Source organism: Acyrthosiphon pisum, chromosome A1 (genome assembly GCF_005508785.2).
Source record: "Acyrthosiphon pisum isolate AL4f chromosome A1, pea_aphid_22Mar2018_4r6ur, whole genome shotgun sequence".
NCBI lineage: Eukaryota > Metazoa > Arthropoda > Insecta > Hemiptera > Aphididae > Acyrthosiphon > Acyrthosiphon pisum.
Window position 1 is genome coordinate 115,810,630 of NC_042494.1, and position 14,892 is coordinate 115,825,521.

The following is a 14,892-nucleotide window of genomic DNA, read 5'->3' on the forward strand; positions in this document are numbered from 1 at the left end:
GGTGTATACGTGATATCACACGGTTAAAAAAGGATAAATCCATCATCTGACGCACCTGCGTATACACACACACACACACACACGCTTACAGCTGTGTAAAAATATAATAATATAAAGGTGAAAAAAAAATCGGCGATGGCGGATTTGTCGTCCGAAGAGTGAGCGGGAGAGTTAGAGAGCCCCCCTCCCCACCTTTCCCTCCCCCCTGCCCGAAATCAGCCGTTGTAAGCCGAGTGTATGTAGTGTTTTACCTTCGCAGTGTATGTGTGTGTGTGTGCAATTTTTATATAAATCTATGTTTGTGTATGTTTGGTACACGCGCGATCTGGGTCAGTGAGTCACGCGCACGATTGCGGTAGGGCGTGCAGCGGTAGCTACGATAACGACGGCGACGGGCAACAGCGGCGCTCCACCGGTAGCGGCTGTGGCGGCGACGGCGACGACGACGACGACGACGACTACGGATTTGTTTTGCCTAGTTTTTTTCCCACCGTCCTTCGTCGGTTAATACGATCGTAACGATCAACGAGCGCAGACTAACCGCAACACTAATCCATAATAATACATAGTACAAACATATTATTTTATAATACACACGTCGATTGTCTGCTCGCGATGACCAGCGTTTCAGAAATACTGTCGTACGACAAGTCGTCGGCCCAAGACGACTACTACCAAATGTTGGGATGTGACCAGACGTCTACGGTGAGCCGATTACGCTTGTTATTATATTTTGTAATTTATTAATATTATCATTTTGTACGTGCGAAAATAGTAAGTAGTTTGTATCTCTGTTATATAATCATGAGATAAAGTACTTGATGGATTAATGTTGACAATGTTGTCATTATTATTATATTATCTATAATAGGTAGGTATAATAATAATAGTATGTATAATGTACAAGTTTATCACCCTGCATAATATTATCTAGTAGGTACTTGTAAAGTGTGTGCTCGTGCAGCACGATATACTGACCGTGCATTTTTTTCCAGAATTATTATTATACCACCATACTACTCCGCGGCAGGTGTAGGGATGATACACAATATAGCGTGCAGAGTTACAAGCAGGGTATAAAAACCGTTTTGAGTGGGGGCTTACGTGCTTATTAAAATATATTATCATTATAATTTCCCGTCAGTCGTCGCTACTGATTTCTCGCACCAAGGGTAATTTACGATTTCAGCACACATTAACACGTCATATGATTTATGTATACAGGGTGATTTATCATTTATGTTCACCCCCTTTTATTCTAGAATAATGTGTTTATTCAGACTATAATTTTTAAGTACTTTTAAAGAACATATTTTATAAAAACTTAACTATTACCCTATGGTGAGAAGTGAATAAGTGATACATTTCTCTTTTAAATGCATCTATCTTTTTTTACAATTAATTGTTACCTAATCAAATGATTTTTTTTTAATTTTGACGAATCCAAATAGAAATTTGAAATTTTTAGTTATTCAACTAACTTTATTTAGGTACCTACAAAGAATAATAATCTTTATTAATAATGGTTTTACGTAGGATATAATATTATGTAATATTTTCTAGTATAGGTGCTATACCTAGTATTATACTTGGACAATGCATTGTATATGATAAATGTTTACTAATTATTGCTATAATTTTCAAATCCTATATTATCATAGGCAGTTATTCTCAATACTTAAAATCGAATTACTCAGAAAATACTTGTTAAAACCATCTCCCTCAAAATATTTTTAAATAAAAAGAGGTTACTCACATTTGAGAAAAAGCTTGTATCACCAAAGGGCACTCCTAAAATGGTAGCTATACAAATCTAAGTATTTAAAAATATGGTCTTTAAATATACTTAAAAATTCAAAAAATCGAATGCATTATTTAAAGGATAAAAGGGTATTGGGTAATCATGGTTGGTGAATCTTCCTGTATAATACGTATAGAATATTTAGATATACACTTAGAAAGACATTATCGTGACCGTTCAGTTATATTTTATACGTATTCAATGGTCAGCAGATACAATATCCCACTACAGGATGGGAAAAGGTCGTAAGGATTTATACAAAGGCCTGACATACCTGAGCTCGCGAGGGTGAGTGTGTGTGTGTGTGTGTGTGTGTGTGTGTGTGTGTGTGTGTGTGTGAATGCGCGCACTAGCACATATCGTTGTCCCGTAGCACCGGTGGCAGTGAAATCGAATGAAACGATATTATTAATTGATCACCGATGTTGGTAAGCGTATAATATTGTCGAACTGCTCATTAATATAATATGTAATATTAAATTATAACGCACACGTAGATAACTAGAAAAAATACATGCGGTGATTAAAACACCATACATGATGGTTATAATAATACAATTAATTAATACAACTATAGGTAAATACTAAATTATAATAAAAATATTAAGCATGTACAATTTACTTGAGGTATAGAAAATGCAAATTGAGTACCATGCTGGGATAAAACCGCGTGACATCTTAATCCGTTCACTCAACACTGTTTTTAATGGAACCATAACAAGCTCGACCAGGGTCACTATTATCAGTTTATAATTTATATATTATATTGTATATATGATATAATTAATAGTATATAGGACGTGTATGTTATTCGGTTATTGTGTATAGGCACAGGTTATATGAAAATATAGTGATATACTGATATGGTTCATACTTTATACAATATGTGGTATAGGTTATTTCAACGCGTGTCGTTTATTTTCGAGTAACAGTCCACACAACATGACAAGTATTTCGTATCTACGTGTTATTTCGTAATTAAAGCGAATGTAGTTATACGAAATTATATTACATATACGAGTATACGACAATCAGGCCATACGGGTATAATATACACTAGATTAAAACGTCACCTCAACAATTAAATGTTTTTGATGGGTATTATTTGTTTTTTAATTAATATTTGTCAACCTAATAATAATTGAACCTTCGATGCGATGCAATTCGATCAAACAAATGAAATATATATACTTTTATATACGTTAAAATTGTTCAAAAGGTGCCCACATGTACGACATTTTGAACGTTTTAATTAATTTCGATTATAGCTGCTGCACTCTTGGTTAACTATTATAACAAAAATGACAAGTACGAAACCATATTAATATGCTAAAAAAATATATATTTAATATTATATCATTATGTATTATATGTTTATGTAATATGTACATGTTGTACGTATACTGCAAAAATTACGGATATTGTATTATTTTTTATTTCATATATTATTTTAGCCGTTTGACATTTTATTATTTATCATTCATTTTTTCTTTAACTAGAAAAAAAATTACTATTTGATCGATTACAATATTTTATAATAATAACATACGTAGGTACTACATGTTTTACTAAATCCCAATTTTTTTACGATCTGCATCAAAACAACACGTAAGAAAAATAGTATGTTCAGCTATTTTTACAAGGTCCGCTATTAAAATTGTTCAAATTAATATCTTATACAAGGTCTTAACTGTTGAATGATTTTAATGATTTCGAAATGTACCTATTCAGTGTATTCCAAAATGTTACTTTCACCTAATAGTTTCAGTAATTTGAATATAATATAATAATATTCTATTCTATAATGTACATGCTAATATGCATAATAATAGATGTATAATAGGGACGACTATAACCGTTTTATAATATAATAGAATATAGAATATTAAAATATGCGTGATAGTTAAAACGTCATAATAATATATTAATGTGTATGGTGATTAAATAGTGTAAAATAGTTTATAATTCTATATTTCGATTTTTTTTTTTCAAAATGATGAATGTTTAAAAAAATGTAGCTGTAGTACTTATAATCCAATTTCAAGCCACATTCAAGTTACAAAATGTACAATAATAATAATCAAAACTCTTATCATACTGTTCATTATACTATATTCTAAAAAAGTTACAATGTATTATAACTGGGTTAAATAAATATAGGTACCATCTAAGATTTATAAAAGTAAGTATTTTCGTAATTCAAAGTGAATTGATCCAGTTGTTTTACCGTAATTTTAAATCAGTTATAATCAAAATACACAATAAGATCAATGATATACTAGGTATTAGGTAACATAATATATATTAGATGCCTAGATAATATAGTAAATATACGAACAGTCTGTATAGTTATTGATTGGTGTACATTAATACATTATACAGTTTATAATTTCTTTTAGTTTCCTTTTTGTACCACTGTTATATAAGTAATAAATATTAAATACTATAAAAATAATATTACTTATAAACAATATTTACAGATGTTAAATGTTTGAAATATATTCCTGCGGCTCTCCGGAGTCGAGAAACATAATTTCACAAATATTTAAATGCGCATTAGAGGTTTGAGGTCTTAAAACTAAATACCTACTTCCCACTATATATATACGGTCAGACCACATAATCCGGTAACAGTCGAAAAGCGTATTGTACAAATGACCGTAAACCAAACATTCACTGAATATACGAGTACACTAGCAAAAACCTTAATGTTTATTCATATTTTTCAAATGTTGTAAAATAAAATTAACCAAATAATTTAGGTTAGTACATTACCTGTGTTTGTATGAGGGTTTATCTGATGGTTAAATTTTTTATCAAGTTTTGCATATAGGTATAATATTATAGCGTAAAGATGCTCATAACTCACTTAAAAACTGAAATATCGTAAAAAAAACCACACACAAACACAGATAATGTTCCTGCCATCAAGTTTCATGATGGGTCAATTCAATTTCATTTTGAAAATGACAAAGCTAAACGTGATCTGCTGAACGTAAATTTGCTATGTTACGCACTTGTAAGACGGAGACAACAAATGCCCGTGTTACTTCGTCTTAATATTATAATTGTATTAAAACTAGTTGAGTTTATTATAAATTATAATAACCCAATTTCCTCGTGTAGTTTGATTTACACACGGTTAATGTTATTATTATTTATATATTAATCATTCAGTCATCCACATAATTATATAATATTATCTACACTGTTTACAAAAAAATGTCTATACATTATGTTATCAACTACTACATCATATTATGAACATATTTATTTTTACTAGAATGCAATTTGAATTGTTCATTGTACCTACATACTTTTATATTATATTGTTCAAACATTGTAATAAAATTGAAATATAATATTTATTTATTTATATTGAAAACGTGAATCGTCACGTCAGTGAAATTAATTGAGGTAGGTATAATTATTAAATACTCGCACAACTATAATACAATTAAAAAATGATTTATTTAAAGTTAAATAACTAATGATAATTTGATTTATTTTTAAGTACAATATACATTTATAAGTAATTTATATATTTAGGTATTACACTATTCACACAATAAGTCTATAAACTTCATAATTTTGAATATTTATTATTTATTTTACCTAAATCAAAATTTTTTAGGTATACTGCTCACAAATCCTTTTTGTGAGATCATGTAAAAGTGTAAAACATATTATTACTTATTTATTCCAAGTTTCTACATAATAATATGATTGACAAAAATGTTTTAATACTGATATAATTTATACTTTCTGAATAAAAAAGTTCTGTTAATAGTAAAATTAATCTTATTATACCATGAGTGTGGACGTAGCCTGCTGCTTTTGTTTTTTTTTATGGACCCATAAATCTACAATCTACCTACATAAGTACCTAGGTATAGTAGGTATAATGGATTTTATTATATTTTTAACTTGAGAAATCGATTCATATATATATATAGGTAGGTAATAGATATTCATATTATAGGTACTCATCGATACATTATCATTTATTTTACTAAAAAAGTATTGCAAAAAATTTAAATTTAATTATAAACCTACTACTAAATAAATTATTTACAGTTGCTATTTATACATTTTTCTTGTTTTATTTTATTATATTATATTAATTTATCCATAAATTAACCCATATTATATTTAATTACATTTGGCTCTTTATTTTTGTCTTCAATGCTTACTACCACAGTAAGGGTACTACCACCCTTGGGGGTGGGGAGATTATAATACATGACAGTGGCCCGGTATCAAAATGTTGAAGACCCATGGGCCATGGGTGTTGTTCTATAGTTTATACCTAGTAGAAACTTACATACATTGTTATTTACATATTGTATGAAACATACAATATATTAAAATAAATTATCATATATTTTATCACTGGATTAGAACGAAAAAGTTCTACAAATGGGCAGTAATTTAGTCTTAAAATATATGATAACACGTACGTCGTACGTAACCGCTACGAATATCAGTGCCATATTTTTGTAAATTCCGAAATTTATTGGTATACAATTAGGTACTTATAGGTGATATAAGATATAACATATACTTATATGTTTTACTGTTTTAGTAATTAAATAATATAGGCAACTATACCTGCTTAATGTTTGATTTAAATAAACAATACCCATGCCTCACTGAATCGAAATCGGAATTATTATAATATATTTTCAGGTTGACAAAATAATTTACTTTAAAGTCAACGATATATAAAGATGTTTGCATACAAATATTCTGCATAAAAATAATTTCTATAGAATATTATATTTTATTTTTTTCAATGAATGAAATATGAAGTGTTATAAAACGCGAAATACCTACTTACGAGGTACGACACCTGTTGCTCATTCATCATATGCTTACAGCATCTTTCGTCTTTTATTCAAAAAGGCTTGCTTTCCGAGCGCTTTCATCATTGAGTGGACAAACTTCAGCCCATTGAAGCCATTTATATGCCTAAAAAATGCAAAAGGTAAAGCCACACGCTTTTCACGTGTAGAATATATACATTATATCCATACCAAAGGATTTGACAAAACACATTATATAGGTACAACATACAGTTACACGCGCTACTGAAAGCATTATACACAATTGAACCTTAAAAGTTTACAAAACTCTATATTATTGCTCACACAATGCACGTAGGTACACACTGAACAACACTATATAGTAATTATGTATAATACTACCTGTGAGTCAATTCAAGACAATACAATTTAGGCCTCTGAAAATAGACAAAGACCATACAGTATGCACAATGCACGTAACTTTGTCGGTATAGGTACCTATGTAACACTCTCGGGTTTCCGTGTGTGTTGTGACTACTGTACTTATACTAACTTATATATTGTTATAATTTAATAGGTGGTAGGTGCCTATGTGGGCCAGTGGCCACGGAGTGGGAGGATGGATGCAGTTTGTACATAGGTACAAAAGGTATATAGATGTAGCTATGTGATATTAAAACACCGACCATTATACTTACTGTTTCGTATATCTCGTTGACTGTAAAATTCACTTAAATAAAATGCCTCCATTATAAAATAGATATATAAGGTACTTGTATGTATATTATTTGATAGCTTTTAATAACTAATGCGATTCCAACTTACCCAACTTTATCAGTTAAATGCATATTTTATACTCTGCCGACGATTTTAATAGATACTAAAATGCAGTGCATATTATTAATATTATTATTGATTACAAAACACCAAACAAAATATTTTTCACTTTGTAGTCAATTTCTCTAAGCTCGGTGGTCACATTAATGTACTATCACGGCAACTTCAAACAAATGTATGGCTATATAGGTAATATATTATATTATAACTGAAAGGTTGGAAAAAGCAACACCTGAAACCGTTCCACAATTAAATTATTTACGCTGAAAGCATTATTAATATTGCGGTTGGTAAATTAAATTGTTGGACGTTCGATATGAGTGTTAGACTAAAAAAAAGATATAATCCAAAAAAAAGAGGGGAAAAGAACAATAACATTGCCACTGAACTAAATACATGGAATGTTTATTATGTATAATTCTCATATTTTAATATGTGCCATTACGGGAGTCTACATATTCTTTCATTCCGATTTGATTTTTAACATGAATATTATATATGATGTTAACAATTTTCGTAGATGACATAATATTTCATCATGTTTTCCCATCACTCGGAATGCATATGACGACTTCCAATCCGGACCATATTTTGATTAATAATCGCATTCCGTGAATTTATTTTAGTGAGCATTGCGATAGTGCGATAATTTATAGATTAAATAGATAATATTTTAACTGTTTTTTTTTCAACTAGGTACCTATATATATAAATGCTTTACGTTTAATTCTCTACGATTTACGTTTAATGTATACGTAAAACATTATGTTAAATAGGTGGAACAAATAAGCGCGGAATTCAAAATAAGAGCTCTTAAGTATCATCCGGATAAAAACTCCGGTGACAAGAAGGCGGAAGAAACGTTCCAGAAACTTAATGTAAGCAATATAACGGGCGTTCGCGCCTCGTTTGATACGTAGGTACCTACTTAATATTATTACCTACTATTTTTATTATTATTATCATCTTCGAATGATATATTTGTGTGCGTTGTAGGAAGCTAAAGAAACGCTGTGCGATCCGGAAAAGCGGGCAACTTACGACAAATGGAAGAACAGCGGCGTGGCCGTTAGCTATAAAACGTGGCTGAGCAACAAAGAACATTTCCAACAAGTACGCACTGTGAATTACATACAATACAATATGTAGTAGTTGTAATGGTGTATCCGTTCGTGTAGACTCGTGTAAATTCGAGACATTAATAACAATACTGCAAAGATCGAGCTTCCATAAATACCTATATAGGGCGTCGATTTTATTGTGTCTTTCCTCGCGCGCGTTACAGCTCAATAAAACTAAGTACCCATAATAGTAGGTACCTACCTACTGCCAGTGTTGGGAATAATAGATAACTAAAAAAATATCTAGGTAAGATAAGATAATTTTAACAAAATACTATCTAGATAAAAATAAATATAACATAAATGTAATTTATCTAGATAAAGATAAATACAACAATACATTTATCTAGATGAACATCATTTTTTTAAACTTATTTTTATTGTTTTTAGTATTTTTGTAATATTAGATTTATATCAATATAATGACATAATATTTATAATAACAACGGATTGAGCCTTTGAGTTCTACGAAGTTAATTTTAATTTTTAAAATGGATGGGGAAATAAACCTATACCTAATTAATTTTAATATGCTTGTTATGGCTTGTAGAGAACGATGTATAGTGCAAGCACGATTAAATATATATCTTTAATTGTGAGTGCAAGCCCGCATACAGATTCTCTTATTATCGTAATACCGTCGTTGGCAATAATAACAAGAAATATATTCTTCTACTTTTTTTTTTAAATTTTATAAACAATTTATAATATATTAAAATTTTAATAACATTGGTTTTATAATTTTGTAGGGGCACTATAATATTTATCTAGATAAGCCCATTTTTTATCTCAGCTAAACATTAGATAAATCGTAACATAATTATCTAAATACTTTAAAAGATAATTTATTTCAAAAAATCATATCTAGATAATTCCCAACACTGCCTACTGCTAGCTGTAGCCCTCTATAACAATATAATATACAATGTATATACCTAAACATATATTAATATACTAATTGAATGATATCCAATTTACCTAGCCCCCATTCGCGAAGGTTATTCAAAGATTTGAAACAAAAGTACCTAAAAATAATTATATGTGTTATATTGTGTTATGGATTATAATTTATATTATAATAATATTATATTATAGTATATTATACGGTAAATATGGGGCTAGGTAGGTTGGGTCCCGGCTATAATCCCACTTATACCAACTTGTTCGACCCAATCACTCGAGTTTTTACCAAGAACATAATATTATAATTTATAATAAACACATAATATATTGTAATTTGTACCATTTATACAATGTACACACAATTTGATACCATATGTTCATTTAGAATATAATATTATGTAATATAAAATAATATAATATATATATATATATAATAAAATATTATAAAATTTGACTTCTAATAAAGATGATAAGATATTAAAAAAATGGAATAAACATAGGTACTAATAACAGTTTATTTTCAGGTCCCGATTTAACTAATACCTACCTTTACTTTTCCGGGACCTAATTTACCGATATAAGGTCATTTGAGACCCAATTTACCAATCCCGCGTGAATGTTATAATATTGTCGCCAATTTTACTAAAATTATATTTTTGAAGTTAATCGTTTTAAAATTGCATTATTAAATTATGTTATTAGAAAAAGCTTTTTCACATTTTTGCAATATAAATTTACCCGGCAGAAAAATTGTCAATAAATTTTACGTTAAATAATATTATCTTTATATATAATCATGTGAAACTACACCTTCGAAATGTTTATCGGCGTGGTTTTTTATCCAATCCAAGTAAGCTTTACAAAAAAAAAAGAACGTGCGCACTATATATATATTAGTAAACCTAGTACTTATGGGTTATTTCCGTGCGAGGTGGTAGTCATTTCGATATGATACACTTTTAAATCGGGAAATTATGATTTCACGCACTTGATCCATTAATAAATTCACGTGATCGCCACACCCTGTGGATATAACATAGACTTTCCAGGACAACGATAAACTTAATCCGGTAACTGATAAAGTATTGGTAGCAATGGTAGCAGTGTACCACTAATTTCCACTACTAAGTATTAACTAATATATACATAATACATAATAGTATATAGGTACTTTAATACCTTTTCAACTTTTCAACTGAAATCTATTATTCGAATATTTTTTTCCTGTCTACACATAGGTACCTCGTGTAAACTTCGTCAATCTAAAATGTTAAGGCTATTTTTTTCTTAATTATTAATTATAGAGGTGCGTTAACTCCAATGAAGAATAATATTATAATAATTCAATTTTTTTTCAGTCTATGCACTGGGCACAAATGAACACTAAAGACAGAATGCTTCCGGAAGGCGGTGAAGGGGCTTCGTCTTCAATGGCGTCCAGGAGAGCATCTGAAGGTGGGGTGAACTTGGGAGCTAACAAAGTAAAATGGGACGCAAAATCTAATGCAGATATTATCAACAAGTTTCGCAATTACGAGATATAAGTAGCGTAGATATTGTCTATATAAAAAAAAAAAACATTCCTTCATCGAATAAAATATACTTTTAACATGATATAATATAAATTCATATAATTTGTACTTATATAATGTTACATACCTACATAATATTATACTGACTCTTATAAAACACTTCTTTACCCGAGGGCCTGAGAAGCAAAACACGGTAAATAATAATTATAATTGCACCTTAAAATCAACAATATTACTATTATTATTTGATTACGCTTACTTCTAAAAGGGTATAAAATGAAACTTTTTAGGGTAAATAAGAGTGAATTTTCTTCTCAGACCTTCGAATTAATTGGATCTTCAAGAATTTCTCTTGTAGTTATTTCCAAACATAATAATATTCAACTATTGTCTAGTCATTAAACAGTAAATGATACTTAACGTTCACAGTTAATTGAATGCTATTTTGAGTCAAGTAGATTATGTTACTCAAATCTAATTAATGTAGTTTGATATCACTATATCAGTCTTGCAAAACACAAATTAATTGTAACATCGTGCAATTCTATGTTTCGAAGATGTAATATTAATAGGTATTATAATTTATAATATGATATGTGTTATTCTGTTATTATAAAGTTAGTGTATTTCTAAAACAATTAGCTAAGACACAGTATAATATTTATAGTATCGTGTTCAAGTTTGTTGTATTATTACATTACCTATAACGATTACAAACCGTACCTACCTATATTTTATAAGTTATCGGTGGTCATTCTTGTGGACCACGCCGATGTAGCTACGACCTCGTATATTACTATTTATTACGTTTACCTATTTATTATATTATAATACTATACTTAGTATATTAATATACTTGACTGTATTGCCATTTCGGTGAGATATTGTTTCTCAAATTTGTAAAAATAAAAATATACATATTATGAATACAATACGTGAACTGTGTTATTAATATTATGAACCCTTCATAAAACAAATACGTCTGTGTGTATGTGTGCGAGATACGAGTCTGTTTTATAATATTATGTACCTACCTATAAATAATATGGGTAAGTAAAAGTAAATACAACTTATATCTGAAGCTATGTAGTATGTTTGCAAGCTTGTATGTCTTATAATGCTGAGTAATACAGCTAATAAATATAAATGTCGTAGGCCGTATAGAAAATTAGTCTTTATGCGAAAAGACTAGGCTCTTTGCAATGGAGTAGCCTGTTTGCGATTTACAACCATTTTACTTATTTTACATATTAAGCTTAGTTTATTTTTAAATTGTATGTAACATGTAAACTGAATTATTATATAGTATTATATAGGTACTAAAAAAAGAAAATATGTACCTAAAATATTTAAAAAATATTACTTTACCTACAATATTAAATATGTAAAATATTACAGGTTTTGTTACATGTGGGTTTTTTCGTGGCATCTTGAACTACACAGTACATTATTTTTCCGAAAAGCGCATCTATTTGTTTTGCATGATGTTTTGCAAAAACATTTTTGATAACCCTGTCCTCCAAATTGTGAATGTCTCTTCGCTGTTTCTCTTAATGTTATTATTGTATTTGATACTTCGTCAAGAAATTCTGCATCGGTTGCTTGTAGAATATTTCTGCTTAACCACATGTTTATAATGTCAACAGTTATAGTTTTAGTCAATATTCTAAGTTCAACAGTGGCGCCGAAGCTTTTAAAATGTGGTCGGGCAATTTTAAAACATCCCGGCCTCAATATCTTAATTATTTAATATAGAGGTACCCTAAAATACATTTATTCATAATCACGGTTTAAATATACTCATGCTCATTTTAAAGTTATGAAGTAAATAAAATATGGACGGCCGGCCACATTTTTTAAAAATGGCCCGACGTCAGCATGGACTTCGGCGCTACTGAAGTTCAATAAACTAAAACTAAAACGAAAAAAACACATGTAACAATAAGTAAATATTTTACATATTTAATATTGTAATGTAATATTATTTTTAATATTTCAATTTAATTTAAAATGGATGTTATCATATTATAATTATTATTGTAGTACGCAAACAGGCTACCCCATTGCAAAGAGCATTGTCTTTTCGCAAAAAGACTAATTTTCCATACGGCCTACGACCGCATATACAGGATGATTCTTTTATCAAACAACACTCATTATTTCAAAAAGTGTAAATTTTTTTGAAAATATTTTTTCAAGACGCTTATAAAACAACGTTTTTCTTAAAAAAATATATTTTTAAATATTTTTTATCCTTATAATTTTTAAGTTTTTTACTTTTTTGAATGACAACATGGGGTTTTAATTTTATATTCCAAAGCAAAATATTTTTCTTAATATTTTGATACATCAAAATCGAATTTGGGGCGAGTAGTTTGTGAGTTATAAATATTCAAAGTTTAGACGAGCGGAGAAGTGGACAAACATTTCGCGGGGTAACCCCGTACCACTCCACTCCGCTTATCTAAAATTTGAATATTTATAACTCATAAGCTACTCGCCCCAAATTCGATTTTTATGTATCAAAATATTAAGAAAAATATTTTGCTTTGGAATATAAAATTAAAACCCTATGTTGTCATTCAAAAAAGTAAAAAACTTAAAAAAACATAAGGATAAAAAATATTTAAAAATATAATTTTTTAAGAAAAACGTTGTTTTATAAGCGAGTCGAAACTATGTAAAAAAATATTTTCAAAAAAATTTACACTTTTTGAAATAACGAGTGTTGTTTGATAAAAGAATCACTCTGTATATCTACACCCATAGTCTATACCTATACCTATATCTATCAATTAATATTTTTGTTTAGCACGAACTCGGATCGGTTGTTGTGAATAATGTGGATAAAGACGAGGATGAAGAAGAATATCCGTTTCAAAAAACATACTATTCGTATAAAGTGCAATCTAATGAGGTAAAAAAAAAAAGTAAAAAGTAATAATATTATAAACAAACGTGATATAAAATAAAAGATGCGTAAAGTAGGTACAGGACGGCACCCAAGACGATTTCTCATTTTCCTGTGTCGGTTAAACGAGAAAACGGGAAAACACGGTGGTTGGCCACCTTGTCTACTATACTTATCGCTAATTAATAAACGTTAATCTTTCAGTTGTTAAAAGATGTACGCTTAGACCCGCCAATTGACTACGTAACGCCAAAAGGATACAAATTGGTGTTGCAACCAATTGTTCATTTTTGTCAACATGTGGACAAGAGTATTATCAAGAAATTTTCTGCATTCAATTCAGAAAAGAAGGTGTACATCAATGTCGATGACGATTTGAGAGACCAAATGACCAATGACTCGACGATTGTGTACAAGCTTAAGGTAGGTTATTAAATAATAAATATGCTACTAAAACGCGTAACCTGCGCCAAATGAATATTAAAAAAAAAAAAAAAAAACGAATATAATATTATACTTAAAATAATGGAACAAGTGCACTTTACCACCCCATGCCAATTTTTCGTTTTTTTTTTTTTTGAACTTATGTAGCTTATCGAGTTAAGAACGCTGGTGCAAACAGAATTTGTCGTTCTCACTTAGTTTCGAAGTTATGGCCTTCTAAAGTTTTCAATTTTACGTTTATACGCATGCGCGCAACACTACTATAATGCCGCGCGGAGGACTATTTTTTTATTTTTTTGTACTTACGTATTCTAACCTGTTCAAAACGATGGTGCAATAATAATTTATCCCCCGATTTGCTATGAAACACCTCCCCAAGTGGGTCACAGGATTAAAAAAATTGCATTTTTTGTTGCCCGAGTCACCGGAGTGGGGGTCACTCGCTCGCTCGGACAATTAAAAACGAAAATATCCCCCAATTTTGCTATGCCACACCTCCACAAGTGGGTCAAAGGATTAAAAAAATTGCGTTTTTGTT

General features: G+C 29.6%; 1 protein-coding gene and 1 long non-coding RNA gene across 2 annotated transcripts; both read left to right on the forward strand.

The window, feature by feature from the left end:
• Positions 1–331: 331 nt before the first annotated feature.
• Positions 332–11,933, forward strand: LOC100161271 (J domain-containing protein). Its single transcript, XM_001947438.5, has 4 exons — positions 332–705; positions 8,220–8,321; positions 8,440–8,556; positions 10,826–11,933. The coding sequence occupies exons 1-4, from the start codon at positions 616–618 to the stop codon at positions 11,009–11,011; spliced, it is 495 nt and encodes a 164-aa protein (XP_001947473.1). The 5' UTR covers positions 332–615; the 3' UTR covers positions 11,012–11,933.
• Positions 11,934–13,738: 1,805 nt separating this feature from the next.
• Positions 13,739–14,228, forward strand: LOC103308935. The gene is made up of 2 exons (XR_003838957.1): positions 13,739–13,916; positions 14,115–14,228. It is a non-coding gene; the product is annotated as an uncharacterized LOC103308935 (long non-coding RNA).
• Positions 14,229–14,892: the final 664 nt, after the last annotated feature.

Bases quoted from the DNA above. Each gene is read 5' to 3' on its own strand.
- LOC100161271 (XM_001947438.5), top strand. From the start codon at position 616: ATGACCAGCGTTTCAGAAATACTGTCGTACGACAAGTCGTCGGCCCAA. The intron at 706-8,219 runs GTGAGCCGATTA...TATGTTAAATAG, and splicing joins GATGTGACCAGACGTCTACG to GTGGAACAAATAAGCGCGGA. The intron at 8,322-8,439 runs GTAAGCAATATA...TGTGCGTTGTAG, and splicing joins AAACGTTCCAGAAACTTAAT to GAAGCTAAAGAAACGCTGTG.